Source organism: Podarcis tiliguerta, assembly GCF_965153285.1.
Source record: "Podarcis tiliguerta genome assembly, chromosome: 1".
In the NCBI taxonomy this organism is placed as follows: Eukaryota; Metazoa; Chordata; class Lepidosauria; order Squamata; family Lacertidae; genus Podarcis; species Podarcis tiliguerta.
In genome coordinates, this window is record NC_139534.1 from 771,399 (window position 1) to 785,114 (window position 13,716).

Sequence of the window (13,716 nt, forward strand, 5' to 3'; positions counted from 1 at the left end):
CATTCGCCACAGCGCCCACCCAGCAGCAGGTCCGCCACCTTCCACCAACTTGGGAGTCTCCTTGGGTCTCCTCAGAGGAGGAGGTGCCATGCCGAAAGCCCCACAGAGCAGTGACTGGTGCCAGACACTGCTCTGTGGGGCTTTCGGTGGCGGAGGGCGGAGGACCCGCTTCTGGGCGCCCTTGCTCCCTCAACTCAGGACCTGGTGCACGTGCGCGAGAGCCGCAGGCGAAAGGTATGCTTGCAAGATGCTGTGGCGGAAACCAACGCAGCTTGAACTGAAGCTGCATGACATCGAGGAGTTTGACGGCGCCCACAAGGAACTTGAGAGTCATAGGAGGTGGATGAGGTGGGAGCCAGTGATAGTGACGGTGCGCTGGGACTCAGCACTGATCATAAGAGCCGGGAGCAGATGATACATGACCGGATTGGCTACAAACCCCAGCCCAAACCAAACAATTGTTTATCTCAGTTTGGGAAATGTGAGTTTTAGAGCCCAAAGAGTGGACAGTGGCAGTGCCTGGTACCTGGGAGCTTTGGAAGAAAGCAGGAATTTGTTTCATGAGCCCAACAAACTCTGTTTAGAAATAGCAGAAGAGACTGAGCTGCTCTCCTCTAGAAATGGAATTCCTCCTTCAAGTAGAGGAAGTCTTGCTTTCCCTGCAAAGATGGGATCTCTGCCTTTGTTAAGTTGTGGGTAACATAACAGATGACACAGCGATTCTTCAAACAGCTCTTGTCTATTCACAGGGCAGAACAGAACTGAAGGGTTCAGTCAGCCTGCTTATAAAGAGCTCCAGTACAACGTAACTGTAACAACTTTCTAAAACTATCAAATCACTGAACGTCACTTTCGATCCCTTATTTGCATAACTATCTACAGTATCCCCCTGCTGGCCCAGGGTTAGAACTTCAGTACATAACACCCCTCCCCACCGAGATAAGGCGTTAGTTATAATTGTAATGGTTTCCTTATATACAGCACTACACGTAATGGTTCAATTAGGCACAAAAGCATATCGGTTATATTTCACATACTTCCACATACTTAGACCAACAGTGTTACATGTCCAACAACATAGTCCTTTAAATAAGTTGGGCACTTGGAAACTCTGCCAGACCGCAGGGGACTGGTACCCAAGTCCGGGGGACCACCCAATTCTTGCTGAGGCTGTGGTGCGACCCTAGGTGGTGGTGAAACCAAGTCCCCTGAATCCGCTGCTGTGGGTGGAACCTCCGCAAGTGGAGTTGGCGGAATGTCAGGCACGGCAGTGGTCTGAGTCTGTGGGAAGTCTGCCAGACCCTCTGAAGTGGCTTGGTTCGGCTCCACGCCGGCAATTTGCAAGAGAGGTGTAGGTGGAGCCTCACCATCTGTAAGTGGGAAAGTCACGGGTTCTGACACCAGGTTTAGGGCCCGGTAATCCACGACTAATCTGGGCTGATTAGTTTCTTTTTTGTCCACAAAGAACACTGGACTGCCCCCCACCGCCTTTGATTCCCTTATGAAACCTCTCTTCAGGTTCTTGTCAATAAACTGCCGCAACTCCTGTATCTCCCGGTCGGACATGGCATACAGCTTACCTACCGGTAACTGAGCCCCTGGAAGCAGGTTGATTTGGCAGTCAAAGGGCCTGTGGGGGGGCAGTCTGTCTGCCTCCCTCTCGCTGAAGACCTCCTTCAAATCAGCATATTGTGGTAGCACCTCCCTCTTTTGCTCCAGGGCCACCCCAGCCACCCTGGCCACAGTCATTCTTGGTTCCTTCCCCCCCAAACAGTGTTCTAAGCAGTAAGCTGACCCAAAGGTGACCGACCGCTGATGCCATGACACCACTGGGTCATGTATTGCCAGCCAGCTCATTCCCAGTAATATCGGGGGTCCTCCCAGCGTGGCCACGTGAAAGGCAATGGCTTCCGTGTGCCTGGAGACACTCATTCGCATTGGCGGTGTCTGGTGTGTCACTTCCCCTCCCAGGAGTTCCCTGCCGTCGATGGTGGTCACCTGCAAGGGAAAATCTAGTGGCAATAGGTGGAGCTGGTGCTCCAGAGCGAAGTCTCTGCTGAAGAAATTACACGAGCTGCCAGAATCTAGCAGCCCCTCCACTTTGATGGGGTGCCCATTTGCACCACCTCTATGGCTATAGTTGCCTCTATGGCTATAGTTGCCTGTTTGAACAGTTTGTGAAATTTCCCACTAGAGGACAGAATATTCTAGATCTCACGTATTCCAATTTGAAACAGGCATACAGGCAACCCCCTTCCCCCACTTAGGCTCATCTGACCATTATTCAGTTTTTCTATGTCCGAAGTACATCCCTCTCAGGAGAAGAATTCAGCCGTTTATAAAAACAGTTAGAATTTGGCCAGAGGGTGCTCTTAGTCAGCTCCAGGATTGTTTTGAGAGCACTGATTGGAGTGTGTTTGAACATCAAGATATGCGTAGATACACAGATACTATACTTTCCTATATTAAAGTGTGCACTGACAAGGTAACATCGCAGAGATGCATTAGAGTCTATGGGAACTGTAAACTGTATGGGATGACTGCTGAAGTAAGAACACTCCTGAAAATCCGGGATTCTGCCTTTAAGACAGGGAATATAGACATATACAGAGAGGCGAGAACAAATCTCAAAAAAGGCATTAAGGCAGCAAAACAACAGCATAAGCTTAAGGTGGAAAATTATTTAGCCGATAACAACATGAAACAAGTGTGGCAATGACTGCAGCACCTAACCAGCTACAAGGGCAATACGAGGAACATGGTTAAGGCTGATGATTCATTGGCAGAGGAGCTGAACATCTTCTTTGCTCAGGGTGCAGTTGGTTGGGTTTTATCTTCTAGGGATAATTACCCTATTGAACTTTCACCTCTTCTTCATACCATTCTGACCCAGGAGTCCTGGCCCAGGGATGACTTGTTAGTGAGGGGATCTTACCCCTCTATTGGGGAGGCTAGTATGGGGTCTGGGATTCCCACTATCGAAGGGCTAGGGAAGAATGGTGGTGGGGCTAGATATCACTATTGGCGAAGGGTTTTGAGATGCAGTGCTGCTCAAACCCATTCAAATCTATGCCCCATCCCAAGGGACAAGGGTAGGGCGAGCAGGGATTACCCACCTCCATCATTGGTGTTGTGCAATGCCAGGTCCATAGGCAATAAAACTGCCACCAAGCGTGACTTTTTTGTCTCGCAGGGGATTGACCTGGCTTGTGTGACAGAGACCTGGGTATGGGAAGGTGAAGTAGTCTCCCTACGTGAGATAACACCTCCAGGTTTCTCTGTCCTCCACCAATCGCGGACTGTGGGTTGGGGGGGAGGAGAAGCATTGTTAATCCGGGAGGATTGCTCTTTCAGGGCTCTACCACCACCGTCGATCTCTGGCATTAAATGTGTTGGTCTCATGTGGGGCATCAAGGAGAGCTTGGCTGTCTGGCTGGTGTACTGACCACCCAGTGCACCGGCAGCCACCCTGTCAGACCTGTTGGAGCTGGTGGCGGGCTGGGCCTTGGAGTTCCCAAGACTATTGGTTTGGGGAGACTTCAACGTCCATGCCAATGCTGCCCCCTCCTCACAGGCTCTGGACCTAGTGACCTCCATGGCAACACTGGGGCTCTCCCAGTTTGTTTTGAGCCCCGCCCATCAAGCAGGCCACACGCTGGATTTGATCTTTGGTGCTGGCATAGATGTGCCCTGTGGAAGTGCCATGGTCTTATCACTACACTCTGAAAGCCAAGATTGACTTCCCGCTCCTCCCCTGCTCGGGTGGCGAACCTATTTGGGCTTGCCTGCGAAGGTTGATGGATCCTGATAGATTCCGTCAGGCCTTGCAGGACCCTGCTCCTTCTGGCAACTCATTAGATGACCTTGTTGAGGACTGGAATAACCGGCTCTTGGCGGCCATCGATAAGGTTGCGCCTAAGCGCCCTCTGCGACCCCGTCGAAACTGGGCCCCTTGGTTTACCGAGGAGCTCCGGAAAATGAAACGGGATCTCAGACGGCTAGAGTGAGTATGGCGACAGACTCGTGACGGAGCTTCAAGAACATCTTATAGGATACTTATGAAAGCCTATGAGATGACTATGAAAGCTGCTAAGAAATCTTACTTCGCAGCTTCCATTGCATCGGCTAGCTTTCGCCCGGCACAACTTTTTAGAATAATTAGGTTGATAACGTCCTTAGGAGGACAACCAAATTTAAGCACAAATTCGGCCCACAGCTGTGAGGCATTTGCGAGCTTTTTTGCGGAGAAAGTCCTGTTGCTTTGCCGTGACCTCCCTGCCAAGTTAGATACAGTGACAGAACTGGAGGCCCCTCGACTGACTTCGGGTCCAGTGTTAGACCATTTCGATCAGATACTTCCTGCTGATGTGGATAGCTTCCTCCAAGCTGGTAGGCCCACCACCTGCCTCCTCAATCCGTGCCCGTCTTAGCTGATTAGGGCATGCCCAGATATCACACAGAACCCCCTGGTTGAAATTATCGATTTGTCCCTTGGCACGGGGACATTCCCAGGGGAGCTGAAGGAAGCAATGGTGCATCCACTCTTAAAGAAAACTTCACTAGATCCTTTAGATCTATCCAATTACCATCCAGTTTCAAATCTCCCATATCTGGGTAAAGTAATTGAGAGAGCAGTTGCTGAACAGCTTGGTAGGTTTCTGGAGGAAACATCGGCTTTATGTCTAACACTTGTCTTTCTTTCATCTTCTCCCTTCTTACATCAGCCAATTTATGAGTTCTAAATTTGCTTGGAGGAACTATGTCTCTTACTGTAACTGCAAAGTGCTCTAATAAATTAATTATCAGAATCCTTTTATTGAGTGTGTTTTATTGTATTTTGATAAGAATGAAGGTTCCTGAGATTCCTCAGAGGTGAAGTAAGGTCTTGGAATGGAGAAAGTGAAAATGTTCATGAAGAAGTGAGGGAGGGAAGGAAGGATATACTCCTCAAGAGGGAACACAGGCTTGGGTCAACAGTTTGGACCTCTAAATGTCAGCCCTGGCTAACATAGTAACGTGCTGCAGATCCTCCATCTGCAACAGAACATTTATAGGATCCCAGCTTAACAAAGCTCAAGATTTTAGGTCAAGACCTACAGCTTTCACACAGTTGCAAGATGCTGTACAAACTGCGTTCTCTATATGCATGTATCACCTCAAGGCAAGATGGACTCTTCAGTGGTTTCTATTATGTGAATCAAGACAAGATGGAATCTTAAGCGGTTTCTCTGGTAGTAACACTAAATTACAGGCAAACCCGTTTGCGAGTTTTTGAATCTGAAGGCAATCAGTTATGCTTTTTGAAAGCACTAATTACTATTTGTGTTAATATACCTGCCAACAAACAACTGTTTAATATAGATCAGAATGATGGAGGGCATCAAAGTTTTCTTCCCTGTGACAGATTATGGGCGGTAAATCCTGTCACATCACTAAAGCCATGCAGCAGCTGATGGATTAACTCCCCTTCAACAACCTGCCTCAGTAACAGAAACAGGTTTTTTTGGGGGCAGACCATTATTTGAGCTTGTTTTTGCATGGCATGGCTCCTGTTTCCATAAAGATGCACCCCTTTCATGTTGCTTTTATTCATGCACCAGCCAGCGTATCTCATGAGCCTTCACACAAACTGTATCTCTCTTGGGATATGAGCACACCAGGACCTTATTCCTTTTGTGCACTTGCTCAGCTTTGACAAAGGTGAGGCTGAAGGTGGGGTCAACAGATGCTCCTTGCACAGGTGGTCCTGAGCCACCACTGGCAACAAGGGTCATCTCCGTAGCAAAGCCAAGCATAATATGTATGAGTCATGCAGGACCTGGGCAGGATGGAGGCAAAGGAATGGAGTGGAAGATGGTTCAGTCACAGATCATCAAAACACCTTTTATTGTCAGAGATAAGACTCCTACCTGGTTTTCCCAAGAGTTCCTTGTTTTGTATACTTCTTTCACTGACTTACCTTGGCTTGCAGCCAAGACCACTGGACTGAAATAACTCCACCATGGTTATTTGTCTAAGTCTGAATGCCTGAATCTGATGATGGACGTGCCAGGATCCGGTTTGCATGGTTGGTGTTGCCATGCACTCCAAGGCATTGCATTTTTCTTACAAACTTCTCTCACTGCATATAAAAGGTGTTTTTTGCAGTTTAAAAAGAGTTAATTGATATTAAAGGTTCTTGAAGCATGAGGTGCAAAATTTGGCTGATTGTAACATTATTACGACTAAACGACTAAACAACAACAACAACAACAACAACATTATTACAATTATTATTAGCTATGCCATATTTTGGGCCAATATCCACTGTAGTGAAGGACTTTTGTACAGTACAAAATCAGGCTGAAGATGCACTTATGTATCTTTAGATTTATATCACTACAGCAGTAGCCATATTTATCTGTAAAAGAATTTACACTTAGCAAGAGACCAGGGGTGTAATTCATAACTGACTTATTTCAGAGCAACCCAGCTAATTTTAATAGGATTACTCTGTAATAATTGTAGCCTGATTGTGCATATTTATGTATTCTCCAGGCTTACGAAAATCATACATTAAAACTAAGGACCTAATTCATTTTAGTCGGTGGCAACACATACATATTCAAAGAGTAGAACATCGCAACCTGGAATATTTCATACCAATTGTTTAATTTGACACATAATTTCTCTCAATTGGCCTGCACACTCATTCGTTGATATCATTCTGTAACCATTCTGGATTATTTAAAGAGTTTTCCAGTCTGTGACAATCCATCTTTTCACAAGGATGTCAGCATTCCATAAAAATGCCTCTTGCAACTTGCTGATATCTGAAAAACTGTATGACTATTCAATTATATATAATTTAAATAACAACAACAAAATAAATTAGTTTTAGCTTGTGTAAATCATTCTGAAGAATCCCAATGTACTTGCAAACCACACATTGGGCATATTTTATCCTCTTGCAGCAAGATATATACCCACTGCTGAAGTGAAACTCATCAGTTCAAGAATACCTCTCAACCGGGCAAAATACTTTATCTAACTTGAAGAGGAATTTTAGTACCACTGGAAGAATATCACCCTATACTACTAATTCTCTGTCTCCTCCACCCCTTTTAAGTTACCCTTCAGACAGAGGGCCCCGTCTCCTTTACAGATGGTGAGAAACTTCATGACAGTGTACTTTACCAAGCCACTCAGCACCCATGACATCAGATCATAGGTTGCCACTGTCAACAAAGTAACAGCAAACTATAACCGTGGAGCTCATGCATGAGAAGCAACGGAGGAAGAAGCTCGGGAGCCTACAGTGGACATTCCTGGTCACCAAACCATGGCTTGGCATTTGTATGAATTAAACCATTGTTTTATATTTCCATGCAGCTGTTTACCTACTGGTATGTTGTTCTTTTAAAAGCATAGCTGCTAACGGAATTTGTTTCTAAAAAACAATTATGGGATGAACTTCTAATATACCGTATTTTTCGCACCATTGGACGCACATTTTTTCCTTTAAAAACTAAGGCAAAAAGTCTGTGCGTCTTATGGAGCGAATGTGTGGTACTGGGACTTCCCCCTCCAGCCCCTCCAAGCTCAGGTTGCAGCGGAGAGGCTGCGTGGGCGGCTGGGGAAACCCGGGCTTCCCCATTCAGCCCGACAAACAGCTGAGAGGCTGCGTGGGCGGCTGGGGGAAGCCCTGGGATTCCCCATTGAGTCGGGAGGAGCTGGGGCGGTCAGCGCGCAGCAGAGAGGCTGCCTGCAACTTGCTCCTGTGAGCCTCTCTAGGGAGCTGGATGGGGAAAGCCCAGGGATTCCCCATTGAGTCGGGAGGAGCTGGGGCGGTCAGAGCGCAGCAGAGAGGCTGCCTGCAACTTGCTCCTGTGAGCCTCTCTAGGGAGCTGGATGGGGAAAGCCCAGGGATTCCCCATTGAGTCGGGAGGAGCTGGGGCGGTCAGAGCGCAGCAGAGAGGCTGCCTGCAACTTGCTCCTGTGAGCCTCTCTAGGGAGCTGGATGGGGAAAGCCCAGGGATTCCCCATTGAGTCGGGAGGAGCTGGGGCGGTCAGAGCGCAGCAGAGAGGCTGCCTGCAACTTGCTCCTGTGAGCCTCTCTAGGGAGCTGGATGGGGAAAGCCCAGGGATTCCCCATTGAGTCGGGAGGAGCTGGGGCGGTCAGCGCGCAGCAGAGAGGCTGCCTGCAACTTGCCCTCCTTCCTGTGCTGTGAGCCTCTCTAGGGAGCTGGCTCGGGGAAGCCCTGGGCTTCTCCATTGAGTCCAAGGTGAGCCGCTCTAGGGGGCTGGATGGGGAAGCCCTTTACAATGAGCCGGAAGATTTGGACATCCCCTTCCGCCCCTCCCCCAGGTTATTGTGCCGGTAATTCCCAGCATTTCCTCCTTTTGCTCCATTCCACGAGGCAAGGCAGCTGCACTCCACAGACATCCAGAAATGTGAGATCTCCCTCTCTTTTCCTTCTTTCCCTCCCTCCCTCCCTCTTCCACCTTAAATAAAATATAAATATATAAAATATATAAATATATAAATATATAAAAAATATATAAATAAAATATATAAAATAAAATATTGGGGGGGGGCAATAAAGCCACACCTCACATCTGGGTCCCCAGGTGTGAACGCCTCTAGGTAGCAAGGCCAGAGCTCAGGGAAGATGGGAGTTGAGGGATGATAGGAGTTGTAGTCCAACAACATCTGGGGACCCACAGGCTGAGCTCTCCCTCTCCCTTCCTTCCTTCCCTCCCTCCCTCCCTCTTCCAACTTAAAAATATGGGGGGGGGCAGTTAAGCACCCAATAGTAAACATTGGGGATACTGTACAGTTCCTTACCACTGTATTTTCTTGCAGAAAACCTCCCCCATTCTGATAAGGATGATAAAGCAGAAAAGACTAGCATATAAGATTCCTTTTAAACTAGAGGTAGTAAAATATGCTAAGGAGCATGGAAACAGAGCAGCAGAGAGACATTTTGGACCACCTCCAACTGAAAAAATGATAAGACGGTGGAGGAAACAGGAGGATCAGCTGCAAAAAGCAGATAAAAGCAAGCACACTTTTCGTGGACATGCTGCAAAGTGGCCACAGATGGACATTGCCATGAAAGAATGGATCACAAAACAGCGGAATAAAGGCTTCGCAGTCTCTACAAAAATGATAATATATGAAGCCAAACGCATTGCTTTAGAGAAAGGCATTCACGATTTTACTGGCTCACCATCATGGTGCTACAGATTTATGAAGCGATGTGGCCTTGCTATGCGCACTAAAACTAGAACTGCACAAAAAATGCCAGAAGAATATGAATCTAAGATTCTGTCTTTTCATAAATTTGTAATTGATGCTAGGAAGAGAAATGGATTTGAAATTGGCCAGATTGGGAATATGGATGAAGTCCCGCTAACCTTTGATGTTCCATCTAATAGGACTGTTGATCTGAAAGGTGCCAAAACTATCGCCGTGAAAACCTCTGGACATGAGAAAACCCATTACACTGTTGTGTTGTCTTGCTGTGCAGATGGCACCAAATTGCCACCCATGTTAATTTTCAAAAGGAAAACATTTCCAAAAGAAGTTATTCCACGAGGAGTTGTTGTACATGTTCATGAGAAAGGATGGATGGACGAAAATGGAATGAGAGTATGGGTTGAAAAAGTGTGGTCCAAACGTCCTGGAGGGCTTTTGAAAAAACCTGCCTTATTAGTACTTGACCAGTTTAGAGCACATATTAGCGAAACTACAAAAAAGTGCTTTAAAGAAGTGAAGACTCATCTAGCTGTAATTCCTGGAGGTCTTACCAGCCAGTTGCAACCTCTCGATGTTTCCATCAACAAGCCATTTAAGATCTTTATGCGAGAAGAGTGGAACAAATGGATGGCTGCTGGTAATCATGATCTAACACCCACTGGACGAATGAAGAGGCCCACTATCACTCAAGTTTGTGAATGGGTGAAAACATCATGGCACTTGGTGAAGGAGGAAATCGTTGTCCGGTCATTCAAAAAATGTGGCATTAGCAATGATTTGGATGGTAATGAAGATGGTATTTTACATGAAGATAGCGAAGAAAGTGATGTCAGTGATTGTGAGCAACTGAGCTCCACAAATTCTGACTCTAGCAGTGATGAGTTCTTGGGGTTCACAGAAGACTAGAAGAGTACTCAAACTTTAAAGTCTCTCTTCATTTGTTAGTGACAGTGATGATGGTTCTTAATGCCATTGTTGACTGCTGTTCACTTTACATGGCTGTAATATGATTCTGATATACTGGTTGTTTATTAAATACAGTAGTTTATACCACATTTGATTCAGAATATTTTTTACTTGTTTTCCTCCTCTAAAAACTAGGTGCGTCCTTTGCTCCGGTGCGTCCAATGGTGCGAAAAATACGGTAAGTAGTCCATAAAAATTATAAACTGGTAAGAACCCGACACACTTTTCTACTGCATCGCTTTAAGCCTGCCCAGTATCCATGCTTGCTGCTTTGATAGGGAGCTTTAATCTTGACTCACTTTTTATTCCTCCCTCATGAAAATGATTTTTTGTTGTGTTCAACTCAGGAATACGGAAACCCTGACGGATCCAGGCTACCATGGACAGATCCTCACACTGGTTAACCCCATAATAGGGAACGGTGGTGTCCCAGATACTGCTGCTTTGGATGAAATGGGCCTCAGCAGGTTCTTGGAGTCTGAAGGCATTAAGGTAAGCAGCAGCGATATCAGAAAAGTCTCTCTCTCTCTCTCTCTCTCTCTCTCTGTTGTGGGGCAAGGTTCCCGATTGTTTTGCTAGTAAGTATATTGGTGGGACTGTCAGCATCGCCCTTGAGCCAGTGTCACCGACTGGACTCGTCCACCTCAGCCCCGACTGGGCTAGGCGAGCTGGATGGCACTTCCAGAGACCACCTTCCTCTGCGGAACAGGTCCAAGTGCCGTGGACTCACAACTCAGAGCTGTGAGCACCGCAAATCACTTCACCAAGAAAACAGTCGTTGTGCAGCAGAGTACAGCAGAGCATAAATACTCGGACGACAGTGCTGAAGAATATCTTCTTTTATTCTCTAACAGCTACTGTTCTATATGTAGGGATACTGCCAGGGAGATAAAGTCCATCTTGACTCCACGTCGTCTCCGGACATCCATCAATCTCCCGTAGACACGCAGTATCAGCAATTAGCGACAGGAGCTCCAGAAATAGCTTGCCAAAGATCCAGAGCTCTTGCACACTCTATCAGCAGAGTTCACACAGCAAAAGTTGCACACAGGAGAGCATTATTTCTAAGTTTATTCAGCGTTGATCAGAACAAAGAAAAATCATGACTGCCTGCATGAGAGAGTTCCGGCAGTGAGTGAGAAACGAAAAGCAAAAGACACAACAGAAAACTCCTGTGAGACAGGAAATACGCAGGCTGTGACACAAACATCCTGCTCCCTTTTAAGGTGGAACGGAAATATCCCAACACTATACACTATATACAAATGGAGATTCTCAGTCTTTTCTACACACTGACTTGCTGACTCACTCACTCACTGGCTGACTCTCTCTCTCTGAGTCTCTCTCTCACACTGAGTCACTATCTGAGGCTGGAGTGGAACATGCAGATATAAGAACAAGCCTCCTCCTCTCTTCAGAGTCAGGAGACTGATGAGGTGATTCTTGAGTATGGGAGGGGTGAAATCTCCTCATCCTCCCCCATTTCATCCGACCATTCCAAGAATCTTTAACATAACTGCAATTTACACACACCAAAAAGTTGTTCTCTGCTTACAACCTTGGTCAACATATCTGCAGTACCTCTCTCCCCCTTTATCTAAGACACTTTAACAATACCATTAAACAATCACTGCAATCACTCTGTGTCCATTAGGAAGGAGTTAAAACATAAACCTCAATCTGCAGTTTATACAAAATACACATTGTGAACACTCAAATGAATAAGCAGCTTCTAGAAAAATCTTCATACACGTTTCTTCCTCACATGCAAATTTACATTACTCAATTTAGGCAGATTTGAACAAACCACTTTCAGTACTCAAACACACGCTTGCTTCTTCAATCCTGATCCTTTTAACGTATTATCCATGAGCCACTTTAGGTCAGGTAAGGAAATAAATAAAGCGTTTTGTGCTATTACTCTCAGCACACTTCATGCCTGGTTTAAAAACCGCACCAGAGTTGCACGTGACCGCTGTCTTGGCGAACTCTTCAGAAAACCTTTTCGGTGGTACACCCTTGGTTGTTCTCTCGGATCTGCGCAAAACTCTCTGATCCTCTTGTTCTGGTGCTTCCTCCTTTCTGGGAGAATGGGGAGCTAAAGTATATGAAGCTGCTAAGTCTGCATCTGCGTCAGACTCTCCTGAGGCTTTTGGGCTCTGATAATCTGTGCCACCATCCGGAACTACATCGGCATCAGGATTATCAATCACATCAGAACTTGCCTCTCTCTTAACTGTCTTTGCCCCTTTTGCACCATCATCACAAATGGGATGGCACTGAAAAACGCCAACTCTGTCCCATTGTGGATTGTCCTCAATACTCCTGGTCAGCCTGATTGTTTTCGTGTCTGTGATCAGGACACGATAAGACCCTTTCTCATATCCTAGGAAAACACCATGTTCTCCACGCTTGCTCAGTTTGTCACCCTGCGAGGTGTGCACCCAAACCTCGGATCCAAAATTTTTAAAATGCTTTACACATGGCTTCCTTCTGTGAAGCATCTCATATGGGGTGCAATTTACTGCGGACTGGTACCTCCTGTTATACACGTGACAGAAAAACGAAAGAGCTTCGGCCCAATAGGGATTGGGCAGCCCTGAATCATGTAACAGTGTTCTATTTCCTTGCTGCAGGGTCTGGTTTACTCTCTCACATAAACCATTCTGCCAGGGTGATCTGGGCGTGGCCGTCCTATGCTCAATGCCCTGTTCAGAAAGAAAACTCTCAAACTCCTCTGAACAAAACTCACCTCCCCTGTCACTGAAAAGACAATGTACGTTCTCATTATGTACACTTCTGAGCCATTTACAAAACTGGCGAAACTTGGTAAAGGCTTCAGACCTTTTCTGCAGCATATAGACCCATACATATCTTGAATAGGAGTCTATCAAAACCATGAAAAATCTTGAATTGCCTCTAGAAGGCGCTAGAGGCCCCACTTGGCCTCTCTCCCAGACTCTGTACCTTTGGGAGCTTGCCTTGCCTTACTCTCCGCACAAGAAACACATTTCATGTGGTAGGGACATTCTTTCAACTTCATACCCTGAACCATATCAGGCATTTTTGCCACAGCCTGGAAATTCAAATGAGCAAAAACACGGTGGTAAAAATGAATACATTGGTCATGCAACTTCTCATTCTTATCAACAGACAAATTGCAACACTCTTTCTCAGTTGCTTCTGCAGTACCTGTACCTGAAACAAAAGGCAATTGGTACAAACCATTAACACATTTTGCATACAGAATGAGCTTGCCATCTCGACGAATTTCACAGCGAGATTTAGCAAACACCACCTTAAACCCTTGACGATCAAGCTGGGAAACACTCAACAAATTGTCCTCAATATCAGGCGCATACAGGACATTCTTAATTGTTGCATTCAGGCCTTTTAAGAACACAGTTCCCTTAGCCACACTCGTGAGAACCGTCCCATCTGCTTGATGAATTACTTTCTCTTGCTTCTCAAGCTGAACAAAGAGATCCTTATCTTTGGCTACGTGGTTG

General features: G+C 46.2%; 1 protein-coding gene and 1 pseudogene across 4 annotated transcripts in view; both read left to right on the top strand.

Annotated features, from left to right (window-relative positions):
- The window catches only part of CPS1 (carbamoyl-phosphate synthase 1), a 196,170-nt gene that overhangs the window by 35,739 nt on the left and 146,715 nt on the right, over positions 1 to 13,716 (top strand). For all 3 annotated transcript variants that reach the window (XM_083399727.1, XM_083399725.1, XM_083399726.1), the window contains one exon: positions 10,555 to 10,699. In XM_083399727.1, coding sequence (XP_083255853.1) covers positions 10,555 to 10,699 — 145 coding nt within the window. The remainder of the gene's footprint in view (positions 1 to 10,554; positions 10,700 to 13,716) is intronic.
- LOC310658015 (anaphase-promoting complex subunit CDC26-like) lies at positions 180 to 1,373 on the top strand (annotated as a pseudogene). Its single transcript has one exon. The product of its transcript is annotated as an anaphase-promoting complex subunit CDC26-like (transcript).